Source organism: Telopea speciosissima, chromosome 11, assembly GCF_018873765.1.
Source record: "Telopea speciosissima isolate NSW1024214 ecotype Mountain lineage chromosome 11, Tspe_v1, whole genome shotgun sequence".
Classification (NCBI taxonomy): domain Eukaryota; kingdom Viridiplantae; phylum Streptophyta; class Magnoliopsida; order Proteales; family Proteaceae; genus Telopea; species Telopea speciosissima.
Window position 1 is genome coordinate 48,254,042 of NC_057926.1, and position 24,646 is coordinate 48,278,687.

Genomic DNA, 24,646 nt, shown 5'->3' on the forward strand with positions numbered 1-24,646 from the left:
GTGCAATTTTGGTGAATGGAAACGATAAGCTTTGTGGGGGAATTGTTGAGTTACATCTACTTGCATGCACAAAACATGGGTCTATGAAACGAGAAAAGTCTAATGCTTTTAGAATAGTTTTGGTGATAATCGGTGTGGTTCTTGGTTTTCATTTGATATCTTCCTTTCTTATATTCTGTTGGATAAGAAGATCAAAAAGTAAACCTCCATCCACACTATTAATCAGTGATCAGTTCACAAAGCTTTCTTACAAAGAGCTCTTCCAAGCTATTGGAGGATTTTCTTTAGCTAATTTCATAGGTTCCAATTGATGTGGCTTCTGCATTGGATTACCTTCATTACAACTGTTATGCGGCAATTGTTCATTGTGACTTGAAGCCTAGCAATATTCTATTTGGTTTGGCGAGGCTACTTTTAGAGCCTGACGACAATTCATCCCAGGCTCAAGCTAGTACCATTGAGATAAAAGGATCTATTGGCTATACTGCTCCAGGTAACAAATAAACATACAATTTTATTTTGAATTCTCAATAAATGTATTAAATTTTGATTCTGTAGATCTGAATTCCCCTTACCAGGTTGTTAATTTTTGTTCTAAGCAGAATATGTTGTAGGGTGTTAAACATGACCCAATGATGATTTAGAAAAGGGTTTAGATTTATAGATCATGTTTATTAGGGTTAGTATTCCAATTTAACTATTGTTGGTTATTCAGATCCTGTTCTAGATAGTTGATTTAGTATATCAACATACTTTTCTATCTTAATTAGAGTGGATCTTGGTTTAATCCATATTCACTTCAATTAGAAATTGGTTATACTATGAATGATTGGACCTAGTATCTAATTGGACCGATTTTAGATTGGATTCCTACTAACATAATGAAATGAATCGTGGTTCCTAAAGTGAAGAAATGGCCATATAACTTGCTACTTTTGAATACTATATTTACAATCTCCATATTTGAGATTGTAATTTCTTTTATTATATGGAAAATTTGCAACTTACTTATTGTTATACTTGTAGCAACAGGTTTCTAAATTTCAGAATGGCATGGGTGGAAAGACAACTATACAAGGGGACGTATTCAGCTATGGGATCCTTTTATTAGAGATGTTTACAGCAAAGAGGCCAACAGATCAGATGTGTACTGATGACTTGAATCTTCATAACTTTGCAAAGGCAACTTTACATGTACACGTGATGCAAATTTTAGATCCAACACTCCTACTCATGGAAGAACACAATGAAGAAAGTGAAGAAGATGCTATCAACATAACAGAAGGTCCTAGTCATAGGACAGATAAATTGCAAGATTGCATAACTTCAATAATTCATATTGCACTCCAATGCTCCATGGAATGTCCAAGAGAACGTATGAACATGAAAAATGTTGTGAGGGACCTACATTTAATCAAGCGAAATTTCTTGAAGTTGTATCAATTCAGAGCAACTACGGATGATTAGAAGGTGATGCTCACTTTATTACTGTTGTAATATGGGTGCAAGGGTACATTTATCCTTTAGGGTTTAGTTAGTGTTGCCCTAAGGGTATATAAATGCATTATGTCTCATCGACATAAGTTCAATTCCCCAAATCCATCATGGTATAAGAGCAAAGATCAATCTTGAGATCCAAACTCTGATGACCTTGCTCATGAAACCCTAGTGTCACCGTTGCCAACACCCAACGCCTCCACCACCTCCACTCTCTCTCCATTTTTCCGCCAAACCCTAGAACCTCCACTCTCTCTCTCTCTCTCTCTCTCTCTCTCTCGGTCTTACCAACTCCACCACCACTCTCTTCCGCCGTCGCTGCTAGCCACCACCACTTCTGCCTTGTCCTCCTTTTTTCCTTGTTGGTGAGTTCTTTCCCACCAAGGTTTTCTTTACCTATTTTGTATTAAATCTCCTTTGTCTATGTTTAGAGATAATTTTAAGTGGTAAGATCTCTCATTGTTCCTTATCTTTGTGATCAACAACTATGTCGAACATATCGACTGCATCTACTGGACAAGAAGGAGTAGCCCTACAGTGCGAGTGCGACTTCCCTTCATTCCCTATGAGCTCCAGTAAATTTGATGGGAGTAACTACTTGATGTTGTCCCGTTTATGTTCTCTTGTTGTGGGTTCCCATGGCCTTTCTAGCTACCTTACAAGGGATTCTATCAAGCCTACTGACCCTGGTCCTTCTTAAATTAAATGGGATACTGACAACTGTTTTGTTATGTCATATTTCATGAACTCTATGGATCCTACCACTGCACGAGGATATCTTCTCCTATACACTTCTACAAAAATCTAGAAGACTGCAAATGAAACTTATTCGCATGTTAGTAATGATGCACAATGTTATGAACTCAAGAAGAAGATCCATGACACCAAGCAGAAAGACCTGTCTTTGTACCAGTAATACTTTGCTTTGCGAGGTATGTGGCAAGAGCTAGATTTCTATGAGAGTTTTTGTTATACCCGCACTCCGGAACATAATTAATTATTATTTCTTCCCGTGACGTGTGGTTATCACGCCACGTCGGTGAGCTGTTCTCACCGGTGGTCAAACCCAGTTACAAATTATTGACCATGATACGGGCTTACCATTGACACACCATGGCAATGGAGAAGTAAGTTTTAGCCCTTGGCTTATTTATTTATCTTTTTCCTCGATGCCCTCGAAGTGCGGGTCAAGATTTAGACCGCCCGGACTATTTTAGTTGAGTTGGGAATATTCTATTTGTGGGTCCCCCTTATTTAAGGGAGCGTGTGATGGGCTTATAATCCCATGGTGGATGGACCCATCCCCAAGTGGATTCTTTTCTATTTGAAACCTATGGACAGGCCCATTTAGTTAAGAGGCCCATTCAACTTGAGGCCCATTTGACTCTATTTGACCCAAAGATGGGTTAACCCATTCCTGTACCCTAAATAAGACCATGGGTCAACCCATTAAGCCCTCTTGACCCATTTAACTTAAACTACCCATTTGGCCTAATAACCCATTTATCTTGGATCCACCCATTTAACTACTTGACCCATTTAACTTAAAGGACCCAAGCCCATTTTCTATAAATAAGACAAAGGGGGGGGGAGGAGAAGCATTCATTTTCATTTCTTCTCCCATCTAACCTAAATCGTGGAGGAGAGAAAGAGGAGAGAAAGGAGAAAGAAGAAAGAAGAAAGAAGGAAAGAAGAAAGAAGGAAGGAGAAAAGGAGAAGGAGGAATGGAAAAGCTTGGTTGAAGGCTTGGAATCTCACCTTGTGGAGCCCTCTACGTGGAGCTTTTCTACATTGGGGAAGGTAAGCCATTGAAACCCACATCTCTTCATCTATTTTGAGTTTTGAGGTTTGGGAAATGGGAGAGATTCGACCAAGGAATTGATGGAACCTCTAAACCTAGACTATAGTGGAGTTATTTCACTCCATTACAAGCCCTAAGCCTAAGTAATCTCTTTCCATTTAAGAAATTTAAGGTTTCTACCCTATTATGTCTTAATTTAGGTTCTCGTTGTTTTCCCTCTTAAATCCATGGGATTACATGGACCTAATGAGGTCTTAGAACCCTAATGTACCTAGGAGGAAGCTTTCTTGAAGCCTCCCTACCTTTAAACCCCTTGGAAAATGAATCCCTAGCAAGAAACCCTTCAATTTTCGATTCGCGGTATGTGGTTTTACATGTGGTTTCGACACGAGAAACCACACCGCAACCACCCTTGGCGAGACCTTCCTAAGCCCCTGGTTAGCTAGGACTTACATGTGGTTTTAGACCCGCAAGAAACCACCACGAAATTACCTTCCCAGAAGGCCCCTGTGAAGGTCGGATTTACACTCGGTTTCGGTTTTACGAAACCACATCCGCATCCGACCTTGACTAAAATTGTCCTCGAGCCCTGTGAAGGTCGGATTTACTCGGTTTCAGTTTTAAACCACATCTCAACCGACCTTGATCAAACTGTCCGAACCCCTGGTTTCCTAGGATTTACACTCGGTTTCGCTTTTCAAAACCACATCGCAACCGACCTTGATCGAAACTGTCCGAGCCCCTGGTTTCCTAGGATTTACATGTGGTTGCAATTTGGGCATGAAACCACTCCTGCAACCACTCTACTTCGAAACCTTATACTTAAATGATTTATGGGAGACCTTTTGGGATCCGTCCCTTTACTTAATTAACCCTATTTTCACTCTTTATTTAGGTTTAAAGTTTTCATCTTGTGACGTGTTACTTGATTTCGGCGACAACTCATAACATCGGGGCATAACACATATTGTGAGTGGGTTTGGTTGTTTGGGCTTTATATTATTATTGCATTGTATATTATGTCATCATTATAAATTATTAAGCATGCTTCGCATATTGCATACTTTTATATATGAATGTTATGATGTTAATTGGAGATGCTTTACTTTGATGGGTCTCGGTGCGGTCCAAACCCCGGATAATATATATATTTATGAAGAAATTATGTTGAATGTCATGTTGAATCAGATGCGCGCGTCCGTCTTGTAACCGGGCACTAAACCAGATGAAAAGTTGATGCGCCCGGATTACCTCTCGGGACGATAGGACTTGCATGTAGTCGTGGCTAGGATTTTACACCCTTATGCTACGACCCTTACCAAGGGGGTTTAGGTGTTGGGTAATCGACACCGGATTCTCGTGGAGGTGGGAGAGGCGATCATGGTAGTATTGGTTATCGAGTGGTCCGCCACCGAGTGGTCTTGGAGGCTTCGATCGGCGTAGGGTCCCAGGTGACAATTGAGGTTTCATTGTGGCGATAAGTTAAGTGACCCACAGTGTCTCCCGAGTTGTCACAGAGAGCATATGCCATTGACTTAGTTGTGATGTTAGGTGGAAAATTTACTTAACATATGCATGCATCATTGGACTATGTGAATTGTGTGTTTGTGCATCCCCATCCCCTCCGGCTCGGTGGAGAGCTAACCCCTCGTGTACACAATTTTTAGATTATGATGCAGTACGGAGGAGCCTAAGTGTGTTAGAGGAACATGGCAACGGTGTCCTTGTGACAATTGTGCCTACGGGCCGTGAGAATTCTAGGGACTTGTTCCCCTTTTGTTTATTTTTAGGCGTAGGCCCATGTATAAACATTTACTTGTTATACCCTTGTTGATCATTATTAGATGGTAATGAAAAATGGATTAACTATAGTATTTATCATCTAGGCTTTGATCATCTTGTAACTATTAATTTTATACGCTTCTAAAACTAGTGATCATTTGGAATGTAATATTTCCCTTTCCGCACGATATTATATTGTTTTAATATTAGTTATGATCAATGCGTTGGGACACGTGTCGTGATCCGCGCTTAGTAGGATGACAAGCGTCGTCCTAGTCACCCCTTATAATGTATTTTATCCCTTGTTGGGATGGGGGCGTGACTTTTCCGCTACTTGTGACATAGATATTGTTGCTTTCAGAAAGTGGGAAGATAAACTTTCGTGTTTATGATTTTCTTGCTGGTCTCAATATAGAGTTTGATCAGATTAGGGTTCATGTCCTAAACCGTGATCTATGGTGCAATTTGAAGACATTCTCCGTACTACTATGCTCCATCCTGTGACAATGGAGCGATCGACCCTTTACACTAGCTCAGACACTTCCTCTCGTGGGAACTCTTCCCATGAGAATGTTCCTTGTGGTACTGCTAATAACTCTGTTTCTGAGAGAGCACTTGTGAAGTGTGATTTTTGTGGGAAAGAACACCATACCAAAGACAAATGTTGGAAGTTATATGGGAGTCCTCCACTTTCTCGCGGTCGTGGGTAGGTTCATCCCATTAGTGTTGCTTCCTACCATTCTACCACTAAGGATGCTTCTATAGATTCTTCTCTCTCTTAAGAAGAGTTACTCACCTTGCGTCATCTGATGTCCCAGCTCGAGACTTCATCTCCATCAGTGCCATCTACTAGTGTTACGTATGCTACATCCCTGCCAATGTCCTCTGACTCATCTCATTCCACTTCAGATATTTCTTTCTGTGGCCATTGCGCCTCAGTCGTTTTCGTTCCTTGGACAATCAACTCAGGTGTCACTGATCATATGACTGGGTCTCTTAATTTTTTCAATATCTCCCTTTGTTAGGTAACAATAGAGTTCGTGTTGCTGATGGATCCCTCTCCTCTGTTCTTCATGTCCCTAATTTTTCTACTCATTTATTGTCTATTAGTAGTTTCACATAGAATTTAAATTGTAAAGTAACATTTTTTTCATCTCATTGTATTTTTTAGGACTTGGAAATGGGATGTATGATTGGGAGTAGTAAAATGGATGGTGGTCTGTACTTGCTTGAGAACTCTCCATCAGCTTTGACTACTATAGCATCTATCCCTGGTTTGACTACTTTTGTGTTATCGGAGTTACATAGATGGCATCGTCATTTGGGTCACCTGCCTCTATGAACTTTATCTAAGCTGTTTTCCTGATTTAGTTAAACAATGTAATCTTAATAGTTACTTTTGTGATGCTTACATTTTTGCAAGACAAACTAGAGTTGTTTACCCTATTTTTGATAATAGAAGTTTGATTCATTTTGGTGTGATACATTTTGATGTGTGGGGCCTTGTCTAGTGTATGTCTACTTCTGGTTAAGGATGATTTGTTGCATTCATTGATTGTTTTAGTCGCACCACTTGGATTTACCTTTTACACCAGAAGAGCGATGTTTTTCCATGTTTTGAGTCATTCTATAGGATGGTCCCCAATCAATTTGATGCCAAGATCAAGATTCTTCACATAGATAATGGCAATGAGTATATGGATGGTGCTTTCTAATTGTATTTGTTTGACCATGGGTTAATTCACAAGACTAGCTGTGTTAACACCCCTGCACAAAATGGTGTTGTTGAACGTAAAAATCACTTTCTCATGGAAGTTGCTTGTTCCTCATGTTTGCCATGACGATTCCTCCTAAATTTTAGGGTGATGCAATTCTCCTAAAATCCGTGGCCTCGTGATCGAAATTGCGATCAGGTGTCTGCACGAAGTATACCAATTATAATATGCACGTAACGAAAATATAATTAATTGATTTAGTCAAATTAAATTAGATTTGACACACACAAATCCAATGCAATAAATCCAACATGTTGGTCTCAACATATGAAGTGATTTTCATTTCTTCATCAGGATAAAACCCATGCACTATAATTTGTTTAAATGTATGGACATTAGACAAAGCTCCTTCATTCCAAATGTATTGTCATTGTTTAAAGCCATTTCATTATGGGCACTGGAGGATAATAGACATGCCATCAACCCTTCATGTTATTTTTACTTGTACTTACAGGTGTGCAAGCGGATCTTTATCCCCTCAATTTACCTGCCCGTCAATTTCCTCAATTCCATCTAATAGGGGGGTGGGGGGGGGGGACGAAAATGACCACCCTATCCCTACTCGAACACACTGCCCGGGTGGGGTCCACCTCCCCCTATTACATGGAATTGAAGAAATTGACGGGCAGACAAATTGAGAAGATAATTTTCCTGAGCAATGTAAAAGTTACATTCTATTGATTAATTTACTTTAAAAAATGGTATAAAATATGCTAAAAGAATTTCAACAAATTTTCAAAATGCATACAAAAAATAGATTTGCAGGATACTTTTTCTTCATATGTTGATCCCATACGTATCGGTGGATTGGTATGGACCAGGGTAGAAATAAGTATAAAAATCCGGTTTTTGAAGAAAAATAAAGATAGATCAGTCTGATCTGGATCATTATAGGCTGATTGGGATCAATATCAAATTGGTAATGGTCGAGACACATACCGATTCCTAAACCTCTTGCTCATAGACGTCTGCAAATAAAACTTAGGTACCAATATGATTCCTTTCGTTGATTTTTTTGCCAAAACATTTAAGCCTTGTTTGTTTGATGGAGAAAAGTGAAAAAAATAAAAAGGGGTGAAAAACTTATACTTGTTTCTCACAAACTATTATAAATGTGACTGTTTGGTTAAATTGGATGAGAAACTTTCAAACAAGCTCATTATGGTGAAGTGACACCTCTCTTTTTTCCACCCCATTCACTTTCAAAGTCGTACCAAATTGATAGGATTTTCTATCTTTCTCCTCTTCCTATTTCCTTTCTTTCCCATGGAATCTCACCCCATGTCCATTTCCCCTCACTCCCACTGAATCCCACCCCATTACAAAATACATATTCCATTAATTTCCTTTTCTTTACTCATCTTTTTTTTTGTCAATCCAATCCACAATATGTGGGGCCCACCCTCACAAATTTCTCACCTCTTTTTATCCGTCAAACCGACGGGCCTTAAAGATTTCTAAAGATTTGATTCAAAGATCGAAATTCATGGATACAAAAATCAAATCCGTATATACATCCAAATTGACTAGTCTTGCAGGGGACACTACATGTCATACAACAAATTGAAGTTGAACGTGACGTGTGTGCATGTATATATCTACAATTGAATGAGACCACCTTTCATTGGTTGCTTTGCCCTTTATTGATTTTAGTCTTCAAAAAATTGATTAAAAAGAGAGGTAATTTTCACCGACTTGCTATCAACTTAATTAGAGGAAATTCTTGGATACAAAAATCAAATCCATATATACATTTCCAAATTGACTAGATCTGTAGGGGACACTACATGCCATGCAACAAATGGAAGGTGGATGTGACTTTGGAATTTATCAATTGGACCCCTTCCGCACGTATCGTCTCTCAGTTTCTTTTAATTTGTATGTATTTTATACCAAAAAAACAGAAATTGAAGTCAGATCGATGTAGAGGTGCGCCTCTGAAGTCTTAAACTGAAAACCCTGCTTCATGGTTTACCAACTCAGTAATATGTTTATCTGGGTTATTTTCTGAATTGGCCAACGAAATCATCAATCTACCTGCAGAAGACAGATGAACTCATGCTTTGATATCACATTTGAATAACTCATTTATTCATTGATTTTAATGTTGTTATTCCTACACTAACGGAATGGGGGGACCGGTCATGTGTTGACTGTTTAGAAAAGTAAAAGGCACATTAAATTTCCCAAAACGGACGGATGTTTTTATAATTACGTGATACCTCAGGGAAGTTACATAGAAATTTCCCAAAAAAAAATTTCATTGATCTTGTCTAAAGATTTACTTACTAAAGAAAAGAGGGAGAAAAAGAAAAACTAACCTTGGGATAAAAGGAGGGGAAAGGGGGAAGGGAAGACAAGCAAAATGAGTCTTTGTAGGCAATACTGGTTTCAATCGTAAATTGTGCACGTTATCGATCTGGTCTAAAGATTTAACTAAAAAGAAAAAAGGGGAAAGGTTTCCTACACGGTTACGAAACCTTTCCCATTATTATAAAAATAAATCAACTTAAATAAAATTTTAATAAATATAACTCTCTTTGATTTCACTTCAAATCAACTCCTCTCCTCCTTGATTGCTTCTCTACTACCTGAAGCTTGATATCTTGAATAAAGAGTGAGATGTTGAGATGAGAAGAACCCCCTTCTTCAACTGCTCTGTTTGCTATCTCCCCAACCTCTCTTGCTTTCTTCCTTACCACTTCTCCTTCCTCTCCACCATCCATTAAAATCCCAATTGTCTTCTCAACCTCTTCTCCCTTCACATAAACCCCAAGCTTTTCACCTTCCCCCATCTGACAAGAGACATCCACACCAACCCTTACTCCAATCCCCAAAATCTGCACAATCAGTTTCTCGTTATAGAATTGATCTGCAAACATGGGCCATGTTATCATAGGCACACCTGCACTCATCCCTTCCAGGGTCGAATTCCACCCACAATGTGTTACGAAAACTCCCACTGCCCTGTGTGACAAGATCAACACTTGTGGTGCCCAGCCTCGAATCAAAAGCCCTCTTCCTTTGGTCCTCTGTTCCAATCTCTCCAATTCTTCTGATGGTTTATTGTTGTTTCCTTGTCTGATCACCCATACAAATGGGCGGTTCGATCTCTCCAAAGCCAACCCAATCTCAATCAATTGTGAAGGAGCCAAGGGACATAGGCTTCCAAGACAAACGTAAACGACAGACTCTGCTTCTCTCGAATCCAACCACTCCAAGCATTGGTCCTCATCAATGGCTGCTTTATTACCTCTCTCAGCCTTATCTGAGGCTTCCTTGTTGTATAGTGAAACAGGGCCAACACACCAAGCTTTCTTCCCCATAAGCTTCTGGTACTCGTCCACATAACAAGTTTCCAATTCGTAAAAACTGTTAATCACCACACCATCCGCCGTTCGCTCAGCTTCTCTGACTTGTTTTCTGATTTCTCTGATAGAGGGTTCATCGTCACGAACACTTCCTGCTAACTGAGCCTTTGTTAGCTCGATTCGATGAGGCATGCCTGGAACCACAAAGGGCTCCGAATCGGATTCGACACTTTCATGCGGCTTGTAACAGAGTAAGTTTTGGTTGCACAAGAGACTGAAGCAAGACATACCATTGAAGAAAAACCTTGGAATTCCAAACTTAAGAGCTATATGAGATGTCCATGGAAGACCCATATGGGAGATTAAGCAGCTCGGGTATGGTTCCATTTCTTGAAGAGATTGCTCCAAGGCTGGTTGAAGCATGCTTGCAGCGTGGAAGAAATTTTTGATCAGTTCTCGTGAGGGGAGATTGTCGAGATTCTCACACCCATCTGGTAATCCAAGTTCTGTAGATGGGAAACGAAGTTGGAGAAGTTGGATTCGAAGGCCAGATTTGGCGGCACGATCGATGATCGATTTGAATCGAAAAGCGTTAAGTGGGGTAGTGACGATGGTGATGGTAACGCCTTGTTGGGCTAGCAATCTCGCTATGTCTGTCATTGGAATCATGTGGCCTTGAGCCATTAGAGGAATCAGAATGAAGTGAAGCTCATGGTTTTCAATGGAAGAAGCCATGGGAGTTGAAAATCTGGAAGAGAAATGAGAGTTATTCAAATTAATGGTTTCAGATCCCCTTTAGTAATATAAAAAGGGGAAAGGTTTCGTACACGATTTACACGACCGTGTACGAAACCTTTCCCCAAGAAAAAAATAAGCAATTTCCACCAACATGCCCGTCAACCACCAAAGAAGAAATGCTTATCCACCAAACCTTTTTTGTTTTTTGTTTCGGAAGAGCATACCCACAAAGTGGTACTTGACAACAATAGTAGGTTTCTCTTCTCCTTCCTTTCTCATGTTAAGTTGACTTGTTGACTGGGGCAAAGAGATGATCAACCCGGCTAATAAGGTCAGGAGACTCAGGACTACCGTTAAGGCCGGCGGGGTCCAATAGAGACTATCCCGAGTTTTCAATCCACTAAGAAATTGTTGGTGTTTGATATATCCAACCATTCAACACGTCCAATTCAACGAGTCCTTATCACTCACAACTCACAAGTCCACAAGACTCACAACTGGCTCTGCTGATGTGTGTTGTTGGAAATATTACTTGCACAGTTTTACTCTGTCTAAATTTTAAATCCCCCCCCCCCTCCCCCAAAAAAGAAAGAAGCATTACTCATTAGACTATTCCGAGTTTTCATGGCCTCAATCTCGAGGTGTCAACTGGTCCTTCTTGTGTGAGGTTGGTCCAACACGTTAGAAACTCACTTTTTCTTCTTCATTGACCCAGAAAAGAGGGTTTTGGATTGCCAATGAAGTGGTCACCTATAACTATGATTGCCATGAATCTAGCCCATCTCATGTACACGGCTTAGCTAATGACCTATGTAATAAGAGGAAAGACTTGACTTCTAAGGTCTATTTCGAGTCTGGTGAATCTTCACGTATGTGAGTGTATGTGAACGATTCACAGCTGTTCAGATAGAATATTTTCATAGATTGAATTTCATCTGAACGGCTGTGAATCGTTCACGTACGCTCACGTAGATGAAGATTCCCCACTCTTGTCTGTCCCTGCGAATCATATTGATTACTAAAGGTGACCCAAATAATCAAATCTATAATGGGTTATGCACTTAATAATGTGGATGAGAGGTATGGAACCCAACCACTCAAGGACAATGCTTCTATGCAAATGAGAAAGATGCAAGATTAGACAAGCTCCTTCCTTCCCTGGGCACTCAAGGATAATAGACATGCCATCAACCCTTCATGTTACTTTTACTTGTACTTATTAGGTGTCCAATCTTGAGAGTAATGTCAAGAACTCAAAATTACATTCTATTGATTCATTTACTTTAAAAAACAGTACAAAATATGTTAAAAGAATTTCAATAAATTTTCAATTTAATAAAAATTTTTCCAATCTTTCTTCATATGTTGATCTCATATCAGTGGAATGGTACAAACCAAGGGTAAAAACGTATAAAGCAGTTAAGGGTTTCTAAGGATTTGACTGAAGAAATCAAATCCATATATACATCCAAATTGACTAGACTTGCAGGGTACACTACATGCCATGCAACAAATGGAAGGTGGACGTGACGTTGGACCCCTTCAGCATGAGTCATCCAATTCAATTTCCATGGTCCTAAAAGCTTGGAAAGGACGTTTCTTGGCATTATCTTTAAGGATTTTCGTCCTCTCAAGTGAAGTGTATCGGACGGTGGGCACTGCATTTGAGAGGATAAAATTTCATAATAAATAGGAAACCTTTCTCTCAAAGACATCAACAGAGTAGCTACCACTACAGCAATTCACACTACTTTGAATATCTAAATTTGATTCTGATCATGGCACTTCTTCATCAGCTTATTATTCTAGTTTTCAATATTCTCCTCTTTGCTGGGAGCTCATTGAGGCTGCTAGAATCAGCTGTCATAGGACGGAATGAGACAGATCGACTTGCTTTGCTCGACTTTAAGAAACAAACTGATGATCCATACGGAGCACTAAGTTCTTGGAATGATTCTATCCATTTCTGCAACTGGGTAGGTATCAAATGTGGCAATCGTCATCAACAACGGGTCATCAGCTTGGATATACAAGGGAAGAGCTTAGGAGGTAACATATCTCCTTCCATAGGGAATCTCACTTTTCTTCATTTCCTCCACATTGGAAACAATAGCTTTCATGGCAAAATCCCCCAAGAGATTGGAAATCTGATTCGACTAAAGACCATTGCTTTTGAGAACAACACTCTCGAAGGAGAAATTCCTACCAAATTGGCCAACTGCACTCGTCTAAGAGGAATTTACTTTGCCAATAACAAGCTCGTTGGTAAAATTTCGGTTGAACTATTTACGTCTTTGTCAAAGCTGGAGATAATTTCTGTTGGTTTTAATGGGTTAACAGGAGAAGTACCAGCTTCTTTTGGGAACATTTCCTCCCTTCGAGTTATTTATTTGAGTGGAAATAAATTGCAGGGGAGCATTCCAGAATCCTTTGGTCAGCTAACAAACTTAAACTATCTAGCACTTGATCAAAACACTCTAGAGGGTGAACTTCCTACCAGCTTGGCCAACTGCACTCTTCTAAGAAATTTTTACTTGGGCAAAAACAATCTTGTTGGGAAGATTCCGGTTGAACTATTTACGTCTTTGTCAAAGCTGGAGTTCATTTTTATTAGTGATAATGGCTTAACAGGAGAAATACCAGCTTCTTTTGGGAACATCTCATCCCTCCGATATATCGATTTGGGTGGAAATAGACTTCAAGGGAGCATTCCAGAATCCTTTGCTCACCTAACAAACTTATTTTTGCTAGCACTTAATCAAAACAACCTATCTGGTATGTTCCCTGTCTCGCTATATAATCTTTCATCTCTTGAATTTATTTATCTCTTAGAAAGCCAACAACATGGGAGCCTTCCACGAGACATAGGCCTCACTCTTCCAAATCTCAAAATACTGGAGTTTGGAGACAATCTTTTCTCAGGGAGCATCCCATATTCCATCTCCAATATTTCAACACTTGAAATAATTGATCTCTTTGGAAACAGTTTTGTTGGACCTGTTCCTAACATCTTAGGAAATCTTCAAAACCTTCAATGGTTCGATATTGGAGAAAATCAGTGTGGAACAGGGGAAGTTGAAGATTTAGATTTTGTAAATTCTTTGGTCAATTGTACACATCTAACGGATTTGTACTTACATCAAAATGATTTTACGGGTCCCATTCCCAACTTCAAAGCCAATTTCTCAACACAGCTCTCAGTACTTTATTTGGGTTACAATCAAATATCTGGAACCATTCCTGTTGGGATTGAGAATCTCGTCAACTTAACCTTCTTGGGCTTGGAGTTTAACTTTCTTGAAGGTAATATTCCATCTTGTATAGGGAAACTTCCAATGCTTCAAAGATTATTCTTGGATGTAAATAGACTTTCCGGACAGATTCCTTCCTCTATAGGCAATCTCACTCTCTTGTATGAATTCCGTTTAAATGACAACAACTTGAATGCAAGCATTCCTTCTAACATTGGAAATTGTCAGAAATTACAGATCCTAATCCTTAGTAATAATAGCCTCCAAGGCCCAATACCTAATCAGCTCTTCCTTATTCCCTCTTTATCGATATATCTTGGCTTATCTTCTAATTCTCTGGTTGGCTCCATACCCATTGAAATCGGTAACTTGAAAAGTCTTTCTACAATAGATATCTCCAAAAACAGATTGTCTGGAGAAATCCCCTCCTCCATTGGTGATTGTAATAGTTTGGAATATCTTTATATGGGGGATAACTTTTTTGAAGGAACCATTCCTCAATCTTTGACTCTTTTGAAGGGACTTCAAGATTTAGATCTTTCACACAACAACTTATCAGGGCAAATCCCAAAAGATCTAGAGAAACTTGCAGCATTGCAAAGTATGAATTTATCCTTCAATAATCTTAATGGGGAGGTACCAACAAAAGGAATCTTTGTAAATGCAAGTGCAATTTCGGTGAATGGAAATGACAAGCTTTGTGGGGGAATTCCGGAGTTACATCTCCCTACATGCACAAACCATGCAACTACGAAACGAGAAAAGTCCATAGTTTGGACGATAATCGGTATGGTTCTTGGTTTTCTTTTGATATCTTCCTCTCTTACTCTCTATTGGATAAGAAGATCAAAAAGTAAAGCTCCATCTGCATTATTAATCAGTGACCAGTTCTTAGAGCTTTCTTACAAAGAGTTGTTCCAAGCTACTGGCGAATTTTCTTCAGTTAATTTCATAGGTTCCGGTAGTTTTGGCTCTGTATACAAAGGAATTATCAACCAAGATGAAACCATTGTCGCAGTCAAAGTACTCAACCTTCAAAATCCAAGAGCTTACAAGAGCTTTACGGCTGAATGTGAAGCATTAAGAAACATTCGGCATCGAAATCTTGTCAAGATTTTAACTTCTTGTTCAAGTCTTGATTCAAAAGGCAAAGATTTCAAGGCCCTTGTTTATGAGTTCATGCCCAACGGGAGTCTAGATGATTGGTTGCATCTGCCGATAGAAGCACATAATCATTCAAGGAATCTAAGCATTCTTCAAAGATTAAACATCGCACTTGATGTGGCTTTTGCATTAGATTACCTTCATTACCACTGTTATGCGCCAATTGTTCATTGTGACTTGAAGCCAAGTAATGTTCTACTTGACAATGATATGACTGCACATGTCAGTGATTTTGGTTTAGCAAGGCTACTTTTAGAATATGATGACAATTCATCCCAGACTCAAACTAGTACCATTGGGATAAAAGGATCTATTGGATATGCTGCTCCAGGTAACAAATAAGCTATACAATTTTGTTTTGATTTATCAATATATTAAGTTTTTTTGTCGATCTAAATTCCCTTACTAAGTTGTTGCTATATATTCTATTCAGAATCCATTGTAGGGTGTTAAACATGACTCAAATTTTAATTTTGTAAAAGGGTCCATGTCTAAAGATCATGTTTATTATGGTTAATATTTCATTACAACAATTATTGGATCTTCAAATCCTTTTTTGAATAGTTGGTTGAGTATATCAACATATTTTCTATCTTAATTAGAATAGATCATGATTTTATCCATATTCATTTCCATTAGGAATTGGTTATACTACAAAATCATTTTACCATGATATATAATTTGATTGAATTTAGAATGAATTATGTATAGCATAAGCAAAAGAAACATGGTTCTCAAATTGAAGAATTGGCCATGTACTTCAATACTTTTGAATAACGTGCTCATAATTTCCATACTTATACCATAATTTCTTGTATTATAAAAATATGCAAATTTCTATTGTTATTCTAACAATGAGATGTTTCTAATTTTAGAATATGGCATGGGTGGAAAAGCAACTATACAAGGGGACGTGTTTAGTTATGGGATTTTGTTATTGGAGATGTTCACAGGAAAAAGGCCCACAGATCAGATGTTTACTGATGACTTAAATCTCCATAACTATTCAAAGGCAGCTTTACCTATACATGTGATGGATATTTTAGATCCAACACTCCTACCCAATGAAGAACAAAGAGAAGAAATTGAAGAGGTTGCTATCAACAAAACTCAAGGTCCTAGTCGTAGGATAGATCACTTCCAAGATTGCATAACGTCAATATTTGAAATTGCACTCCAATGCTCCATGGAATCACCAAGAGAACGAATGAATATGAAAGATGTTGTGAGAGGACTACATTCAATCAAGGGAAATTTTCTTGAAGCAAGAACCTATCAATACAGAGGAACTACGCCTGATTAGAAAGTAATTCTGAATTTATTACCATTTCAGAGGTAGGTTGATCTTGACTTATTCACATATGATAGTTAAGTTTGCAACTGCAATAGTTTAAGACTCAATTTCAATGTTATCTGGCCTCACACCATATCAAGGTTGTATTAATTCCTACACAAATAACTATTTTCCGTAATTTGGGGGGTGGTTAGGCGTAAGAAGGCAAAAATTCAAAAATGGATGAATGGCCCTAAAGTTAGGTTAAGTACTTCTCATAGAGGGACACTCTCTCTAGATTCAAAGTATCTAAAGGAAAAAAAACACTTTTCAATTCAGTAGTCTAAGGTAAATTCCTTTCTAATGCATCTTGGTCACCACAAAGGATCTATTTCAAGTAAAGGAGATGTCTTATCTCTTATTTGGAGCTTCCATATTCCCCATAAGATTCAAATATTTTGATAAGAGGGATCTGTTAGAAATGTTGTTATCCTGTATCTTGGCAGCCTTTCAAGCATTTGATGATAATGGTTAACTACATATGGTTCTAGCATTTGCAACTCTTGCAATGCATATTTCATGTTGATTGAATATCTGAATGCATTAAGATTTTGTGCTGTTAATCTTTTTCAAACTGAAATGATTCCTTGTAAAACCCAAATCTTCTCTATTTTCTCGCTTCAAAATGCATTCTATGCCAAGAATCTATTTTGAAAATGCATACGAAACACAGTCTAATCTTTGATGGGACTTCCAAAGCTTTTGACAGACTAAGGCATAAAAAATTGGATCACAAGAATTCACTTGAACTCTTTTGTGGTTGTGCAGTGTGGGGATTTCAGTGTACAAGTTCAAGATCAGGTGCAAGAATGAAAAGTAGAGCTCTTCAATCCTGATAGAAACAAGCTAAAAGCAGGAAAATTGATGTGGTGGAGTTTGTTTGATGAATAACAGTTATACGGATTGGACATGTCTCTACTTTAACTTCGTCACTTAGATGTTAAAGAGTCTGTTATCATCTTTCAGTTTCTTTTCGTGTGTATTTTACACAAAAAACAGAAATTGAGGCCAGATCGATGTACAGGTGCACCTCTGAAGTCTTAAACTGTAAACCTTGCTTCATGGTTCACCAACTCAATAATATGTGTTGTTGGTGAAGCCTGATTTGATCCAGAAAGTGCAGTTGAGATCTTTGGAGGGCCGTTTCGGCCTCGAAACGACCTCAAAATGCCAAAAAATGGTGGGGCTGCCATAGGCATGGAATTGTGTTGGGCTCGTTGAGATCTTCGAAATGAGTACTTTTGAGTCATGGGTTATGTTTTGGTCCGGCTCAGGTTTTTTTTGACATTTTTGGGCTAGGGGCATTTGTGTACTTTCTGGGGTTAAGGTTTTCTTATATATTGTTCTTATCTCTTTGAGATAGGGTTATGAGAACATTTCTAGAGAAAATAGTGAAACCTGTTCTACTGCTCAGCCGTGGACGTAGCTTCCATCTTGGAGGTGAACCACGTAAATCTCTGTGTTGTGCGTTGTGTGCTCTCTCTTTATGTTCGTTTTTCTTTTGCAAATCCCCATTCTAGGCATTGTTTTCTTAACAATATGTTTATCTGGGTTATTTTTGGAATTGGCCAACGAAATCATCAATCTACTTGCAAAAGACAGACGAACTCATGCTTTGATGCCACATTTGAACAACTCATTTATCCATTGATTTTAACGTTGTTAATCATACACTAACGGAATGGGGTCATGTGTTAATTTTTTTAAAAAGTAAGGGGCACATTAAATTTCCCAAAATTGATGGGTGTTTTTATAATTATGTAATACCTCAGGGGAGTTACATAGAAATTTCCCAAAAAAATAATTTCATAGATCTTGTCTAAAGATTTACTTATTAAAGAAAAGAGGAAGAAAAAGAAAAACTAACCTTAGGATAAAAGAGGGGCCGCGCGGTGGGAAGGGGGAAGGGAAGACAAGCAAAATGAGGGATCTTTATCACCTCCAGTTTGTTGACCGGCCCAGTTCCCCAGTTCCTCTAACAAAGGGGGGCTGAAATGACCTCTCTACCCATGCCCAAACACCCTGCCCTGGTGGGGTCCACCATACCCCTATTAGAGGAACTGGGGAACTGGGCCGGTCAGCAAACTGGAGGTGATAATTTTCCCAAAATGAGCCTTTGTAGGCAATACTGGTTTCAATCGTAAATTGTGCGCGTTATCGATCTGGTCTAAAGATTTAACTAAAAAGAAAAAAATGGGCAATTTCCACCAACATGCCCGTCAACCACCAAAGAAGAAAAGCATATCCTCCTAACTTTTTTTTTTGTTTCGTAAGAGCATACCCACAAAGCGGTACATGACAACAATAGTAGGTTTCTCGGATTCAGATCCTCTACTGCCAACGTCTTGGCTGCCAAGCATCCTAGTCGCGCCACGTGTTATTTTTAGCATCCAACGGTTATGTTTAAAAAAAAATTCAAATCTTTATTTAATTAGAGTGAGAATAACCACTTCAACCAAGATGGGCCGGACCAAACCAAACGGTCGGTTTTAAACTAATTAAAACCTAACCAAAAGACCGAACAAAACCCTAAGAAAACTATTTGTTTTCAAAATCGATTTGAGTCCAACGACCGTTTGGTTTGGTCCAGTCCGGTCCGTCTTGGTTGAAGTGGTTATTCTACCAAGCAAATGTTTTCAAGGCCAATTGATGGATCAGTTGCAATGGGAAATGCAATTGAAGTGGATAAGAAGCTTGGAGCCTGTTAATGATATAACGTAGGGCCTATCTCTTTTTTTCCCTTTCGTTGCTTTACTCTGTTTCTTGAAGGTTCTTGGCCATGGTGATTCTGATGTACATTGGCTGGCTGCAAAGAGGGTGCTTCGTTATTTGAAGGATACCATTCTACATGGGCTACAACAGTGTCGCTCTCCCTCATTATCTTTAATGGGCTATACGGATGCCAATTGGGCGAGCTGTCCAGATGATAGGAAGTCTACAGGCGGATACAAACTGTAGCACGCTCTAGCACAGAGAGTGAATATAGAGCTTTAGCTCTGGCCACCACTGAGATCACTTGGATTCAATCTCTCCTTGGTGAGTTGCGTGTCCATCTATCGTCTCCACCTATTCTTTGGTGTGACAACATTGGTGCTACTTTCCTCATGGTCAACCCTGTGTTTCATGTCCATACTAAACACATTGAGATTGACTATCATTATGTATAGGATTTGGTGGCAAAGAATGCTTTGCGAGTTCAATTTGTGTCTACGGTGGATCAACTGGCTGACATATTGACAAAGTGTCTTTCCTCGGCCCGATTTGCTCAGTTGCGCTCCAAACTAAATCTCCGATCAGGGATCTTGAGTTTGCAGGGGGGGTTGTTAGTGATATAACGTAGGGCCTACCATTGTTTGTTAAATTATAGCCACTTGGCATAACTAATGTAGATAAGCACGTGGGTGCACGTGAATCTTGTTATGTGTAACTGTCTCTGAAGTGATTATAAATAAAAGACAAACCCCAAGACACAAGTCTAGGGATTGATTCTTTCCAATTCTAACTGAGCCCAACCACTTAAGGACAAAGCAATTTTTTTTTTTTTGGTAAGAATCTATGCAAGTGGGAAGATGCAAGATCTTTCCCAGGGGAAGCCATAATTGGATCTGCCACAGCATATGATTGATGCAAAATTACCATTTTGCCCCCATGGAAAGGCAAGGGTGGGGCAATCATTTCACATCCGACTGTATTAAAAAAAAGTATTGCTCATTAGACTATTCCGAGTTATCTTGGCCTCAATCTCAAGGTGTCAATTGGTCCAATTCGGAGCTATCAGTCCATTGTTTAAAGGTTTTGATCCAAAGGGGTCAGGATCATAATCTGACCAATAAGTTTCAGTTCCAAACATGAGATCTAAGACCATTAACTAATGAGTGGGTCGGTTCTGATTCCTATACGGTTTCAAGCAGTTCAATTCAAAATAAAATAAAATAAAATAATTCTCCAACACATGATAAGATATTAATTTCTATCACATGAGATATGCAACTCACTATTATTTTTTTCACAAATCATGGAACTAGTCCATATTATTTGTTTTGTATTCAATTAATAGGTAAGAACACCAACATTCATTTTAGTTAAGATTATTTTAAGGTGTATTCTTAAGTTAGCATTCTCAAATAGTCTTTTAAATTAACAGTCAAATCTTTGGTAAAATAATAGCGCATATGAGATACGTGGTACCTGTCAAAATGAAATGGTAAAAAAATAAATGAATGACCTTAAGTCTTAAAAATTATAATATATAGGATTAGGATGTAAATTTGTTTGGTTTACATTTATTCTGATTCCAACGGTTCTTAATTGATTCCTAATTGGTCTATCGGTTTTGAAACCATTGGGAGATCAATTAACAACTTATTGATAGTTCCATAACTGAAACAATAAGCTATTGGGTGGATCGGTTCCGATCCAATTCCCAATTCTGACCCAAATTGACATCCTTACCTCAATCTTCAAAAAAATTACCCATAAGGCACATTAAACATTATGCGAATTTTAGATCCAACACTCTTACCCAATGAAGAACACAGTGAAGAGGATGGTATCAATAGAGTAGAAGGTCCTAGTCATAGGACAGATAAATTGCATGATTACATAACTTCAATAATTGAAATTGCACTCCAGTGCTCTATGGAATCGCCAAGAGAACGTATGAACATGAAAGATGTTGTGAGGGAACTACATTTAATCAAGGGAAATTTCTTGAAACTCTATCGATACAGAGCAACTACGCATGATTAGAAGGTGATTCTAACTTTATTACCTTTTTATTTCTTGTGTTGTCTTGGATGCTTAATGCTCATGAAAAAACTGGTGAAAAGAAATTAAAGTTCTAGATCATGATGCAGTAGAGGTAAGTTGATGTAGAGTTATTCGATACCAATAAGGATCAATTGTATTGGGCCAAATTGGGTGGTTTTGCCTTCAATTTTGATTAAAAAAATTACTTTTTGAACAGATTTACCCATAGTTAGAACCGTTCAACCGATTTAGGATCGGGCAGGTATCGGTATCAAGCATGCCCAATACCAATACAGATCGGCTGTATTGGGCTGAATCAGACAGTTCTTCCCTTAATTCTCATTAAACAAATAATTTTTTGGACAAATTTTGCCTTAATTAGAACCATTCCATTGATACAAGACAGGACAAGTATCGGTATTAGATCGATATCGATACGAATTTGCCGATACACTTGATCTGATGTCGTTTTTTAAAACCATGATTCAAATATGATAGATAAGTTGGCACTTGGAAGAGTTTAAGACTCAATTTCAACCTTACTCTAGCCCAATCTGTATAAAGGTTGGATTAGTTACTAGAAAAATAACTATATTCCAAACTTTTTTTTTTTTTTTTTGGGGGGGGGGGTACTTAAGAAGGCAAAATTCAAATGGGAGGCATTATCTCTTATCTGTAGCTCCATATTCCCCCTTTAGATTCAGATATTTTGATAGTATTATTTTAAAAATGTTATCTAATCTTATCATAGCCTTCCAATCATTTGATGATAATGGCTAATTATGGTCCTGGCATTTGCAGCTGTTGCGAAAAATTCCTATGACATGTTTATTGAATATTTGAATGTGAATAGAATAAAATTGTGTGTTCTTATGGCTTTCTTTGGTTTCAAAACTAAAATGATTCCTTGTTAATCATACATCATCAACTCTCTAAAGTTTATAAAAAAAAAAAAAAGTGTGATTTAAAGCATGCTTAGCTATGTTGCAGTTTGTGATTTTGTTGGAGGATGGGTTTTGGTTATTTAATTTGTTTTTATGATTCACATGGTGTCTTACCTTAAAACATGTTGAGGCTGATTATTGCTCATACCATTAGCTGTCTCATTTGCTGGAAGGCTGATTAGCTATTGTTCAATGTGTAGTTCCAAATTTGCCAGTGAAATTTTTTTATGCCAATTTAGCATTTAATTTTTAATGGTTAATTTACCAATTAAAAAAGAAAAAGAAAAAGAGTAACTCTTATAAAAGCAGGTTTTCATCCTAAGAGTTATTATAAGCAACATGCTTGATATTTTCAGTCCATGGGAGCCCCTTAAATAAGATGATTAAGTTGAGGATATGTTTAGTATGCATTCTCGGAATAGATTATGGGTCTAGAGTTCATTCTAAACCCCAATTCTTTTCTATTTTCTTATTTCAAAATTCATTCTTGACCGAGAATCTATTCAAAGAATGCAGACCAAACACAATGTAAATTTCAATGGGAGCTTTCGAAGGTTTTGACAAACTAAGGCATCATAAATTGGATCACAAGAATTCACTAGAGTTATTTTTGTTGTTGTGGAGTGTGGATTTCAATGTGCAGGTTCAAGATCAGTTGTAAGAATGGAAGTTAGGGCTTTTCAATAAAGATTGCAGCAAGACAAAAGCATGAAAATTGATGTGCAATAGGTGGAGTTTGATACAAAAGATAGACTTTTGTCATCTTTTCAATTTATTTAACCTCGTCACTTAGATGTTATAGTCTTTTATCATCTTTTCAATTTCGTTTTGTCAGTGTTCACAAAACAACTACCATGGGTAGTTCGCTTGCAGAGAACGTATGCAGATGAACGATGTTGTGAGGGAACTACATTTAATCAAGGAAAATTTTCTTGAAGCATGAATCAATCAATACAAAAGAACTACGTATGATTAGAAGGTGATTATGATTTCTTTTCTTTGTAGTTATTGTGTTGTCTTGGCCGTTTAATGCTCATGAAAAAACTGGAAAACAGAAAGTTTTAGATCATATAGCAGATGTAGGTTCTTACAAATGTTGTTATCCTATATATTGGCAGACTTTAAAGCATTTATGAGAGTGGCTAACTATGGTCTTGGCATCAGCAAATCTTGCAAGAAATGCCTATGACATGTTGATTGAATATATATTCAAATGAGTTAAAATTGTATGTTCTTACTCTTTTCTTTGATTTCAAAACTAAGGCTATTCATTTAACCAAAAAAAAAAAAAAACTGATGTTCATTCCAATGCCAATAGAATTTGTCGTTCAAGTTAGGGGTGTCAATTGGACGGTTTCAGTTAATTGGGGTGGGTGTTATTTTGTTCAACCTTTTTGGAGTCGGGACAAAAAATGTCCCACTTAACTAATTAGTTTCAGACCATGGAACCAGTACCGATTAATAATAGGATGCTCTAGTTCCGAGTCCTAATCGGTCCGAAGACCAAAATGTCAACCAATAGAGCCTAAAGGAAATAGTAGGATGGTCTAGTTCCGGGTCCTAATCGGTCCGAAGGCCAAAACATCAACCAATAGAGCCTAAAGGAAATAGTACGATGGTCTAGATCTGGGTCCTAATCGGTCCGAAGACCAAAAGGCCAACCAATAGAGCCTAAAGGAAATATTTTTTAGCATATTGCGTCCATACACAATTTTATGACAAAATTAGACCAAAATTTCCAATGAGCTGGTCACCATTCTATTCTTCTAACAGTGCCTGGAATCAGCCCACCCATTAATTAACTGTTTTAGATCTCAAGCTTGAAACCGATTAGTTTATTGGTTTAGTTTCGGTCCTTAAGGAATTGAATCGACTATACGTCCAAAAAATTATGATGCATTTGACTAAACTCAAGTTTTAAAAAAAATATTGGAGCATTATGTCCCACAAAGATATAGTCTCGTTTGAAATTGATGAAAATCTTGAAACTTTCTATCTTAAATTTCTATCTTAATTAAATCTTGATTTGTCAAGAAAACAATCGATTCCTCATCCACCACATCAAACTTTCTATCTTAAATTTTCATGAATGGAGCATGCGGGTAGCATTTGCTAGTCATCGCAGATGGTTCTGCAGAGACACGGTGGGTCCTTTGTGAGAGTTTTGGTCTAACACGTCAGAATGTCACGGGTTTATATTTCACTTCACTTAGTGGTCGATCCATAGTAAGTAATAAGTGGAAAGACTTGACTTATAAGGGTCTAATAAGTCAAGTTTGGTGGAATATTGAGGTTGTTTAG

The 24,646-nt window shown here is 38.0% G+C and overlaps 2 protein-coding genes across 2 annotated transcripts in view; one reads left to right on the forward strand and one right to left on the reverse strand.

Annotated features, from left to right (window-relative positions):
- The window catches only part of LOC122645256 (probable LRR receptor-like serine/threonine-protein kinase At3g47570), a 46,853-nt gene that overhangs the window by 18,142 nt on the left and 4,065 nt on the right, over window positions 1-24,646 (forward strand). Inside the window, exon 3 of the mRNA XM_043838582.1 lies at window positions 16,195-16,625. Coding sequence (XP_043694517.1) covers window positions 16,195-16,622 — 428 coding nt within the window. The 3' untranslated portion in view covers window positions 16,623-16,625. The remainder of the gene's footprint in view (window positions 1-16,194; window positions 16,626-24,646) is intronic.
- On the reverse strand, window positions 9,385-24,623 carry LOC122645981 (UDP-glycosyltransferase 73C12-like). Its single transcript, XM_043839424.1, has 3 exons — window positions 24,616-24,623; window positions 19,566-19,569; window positions 9,385-10,929 (listed from the first exon to the last, which is right to left on the reverse strand). The coding sequence occupies exon 3, from the start codon at window positions 10,899-10,901 to the stop codon at window positions 9,402-9,404; it is 1,500 nt and encodes a 499-aa protein (XP_043695359.1). The 5' UTR covers window positions 10,902-10,929; window positions 19,566-19,569; window positions 24,616-24,623; the 3' UTR covers window positions 9,385-9,401.

Bases quoted from the DNA above. Each gene is read 5' to 3' on its own strand.
- LOC122645981 (XM_043839424.1), bottom strand. From the start codon at position 10,901: ATGGCTTCTTCCATTGAAAACCATGAGCTTCACTTCATTCTGATTCCT.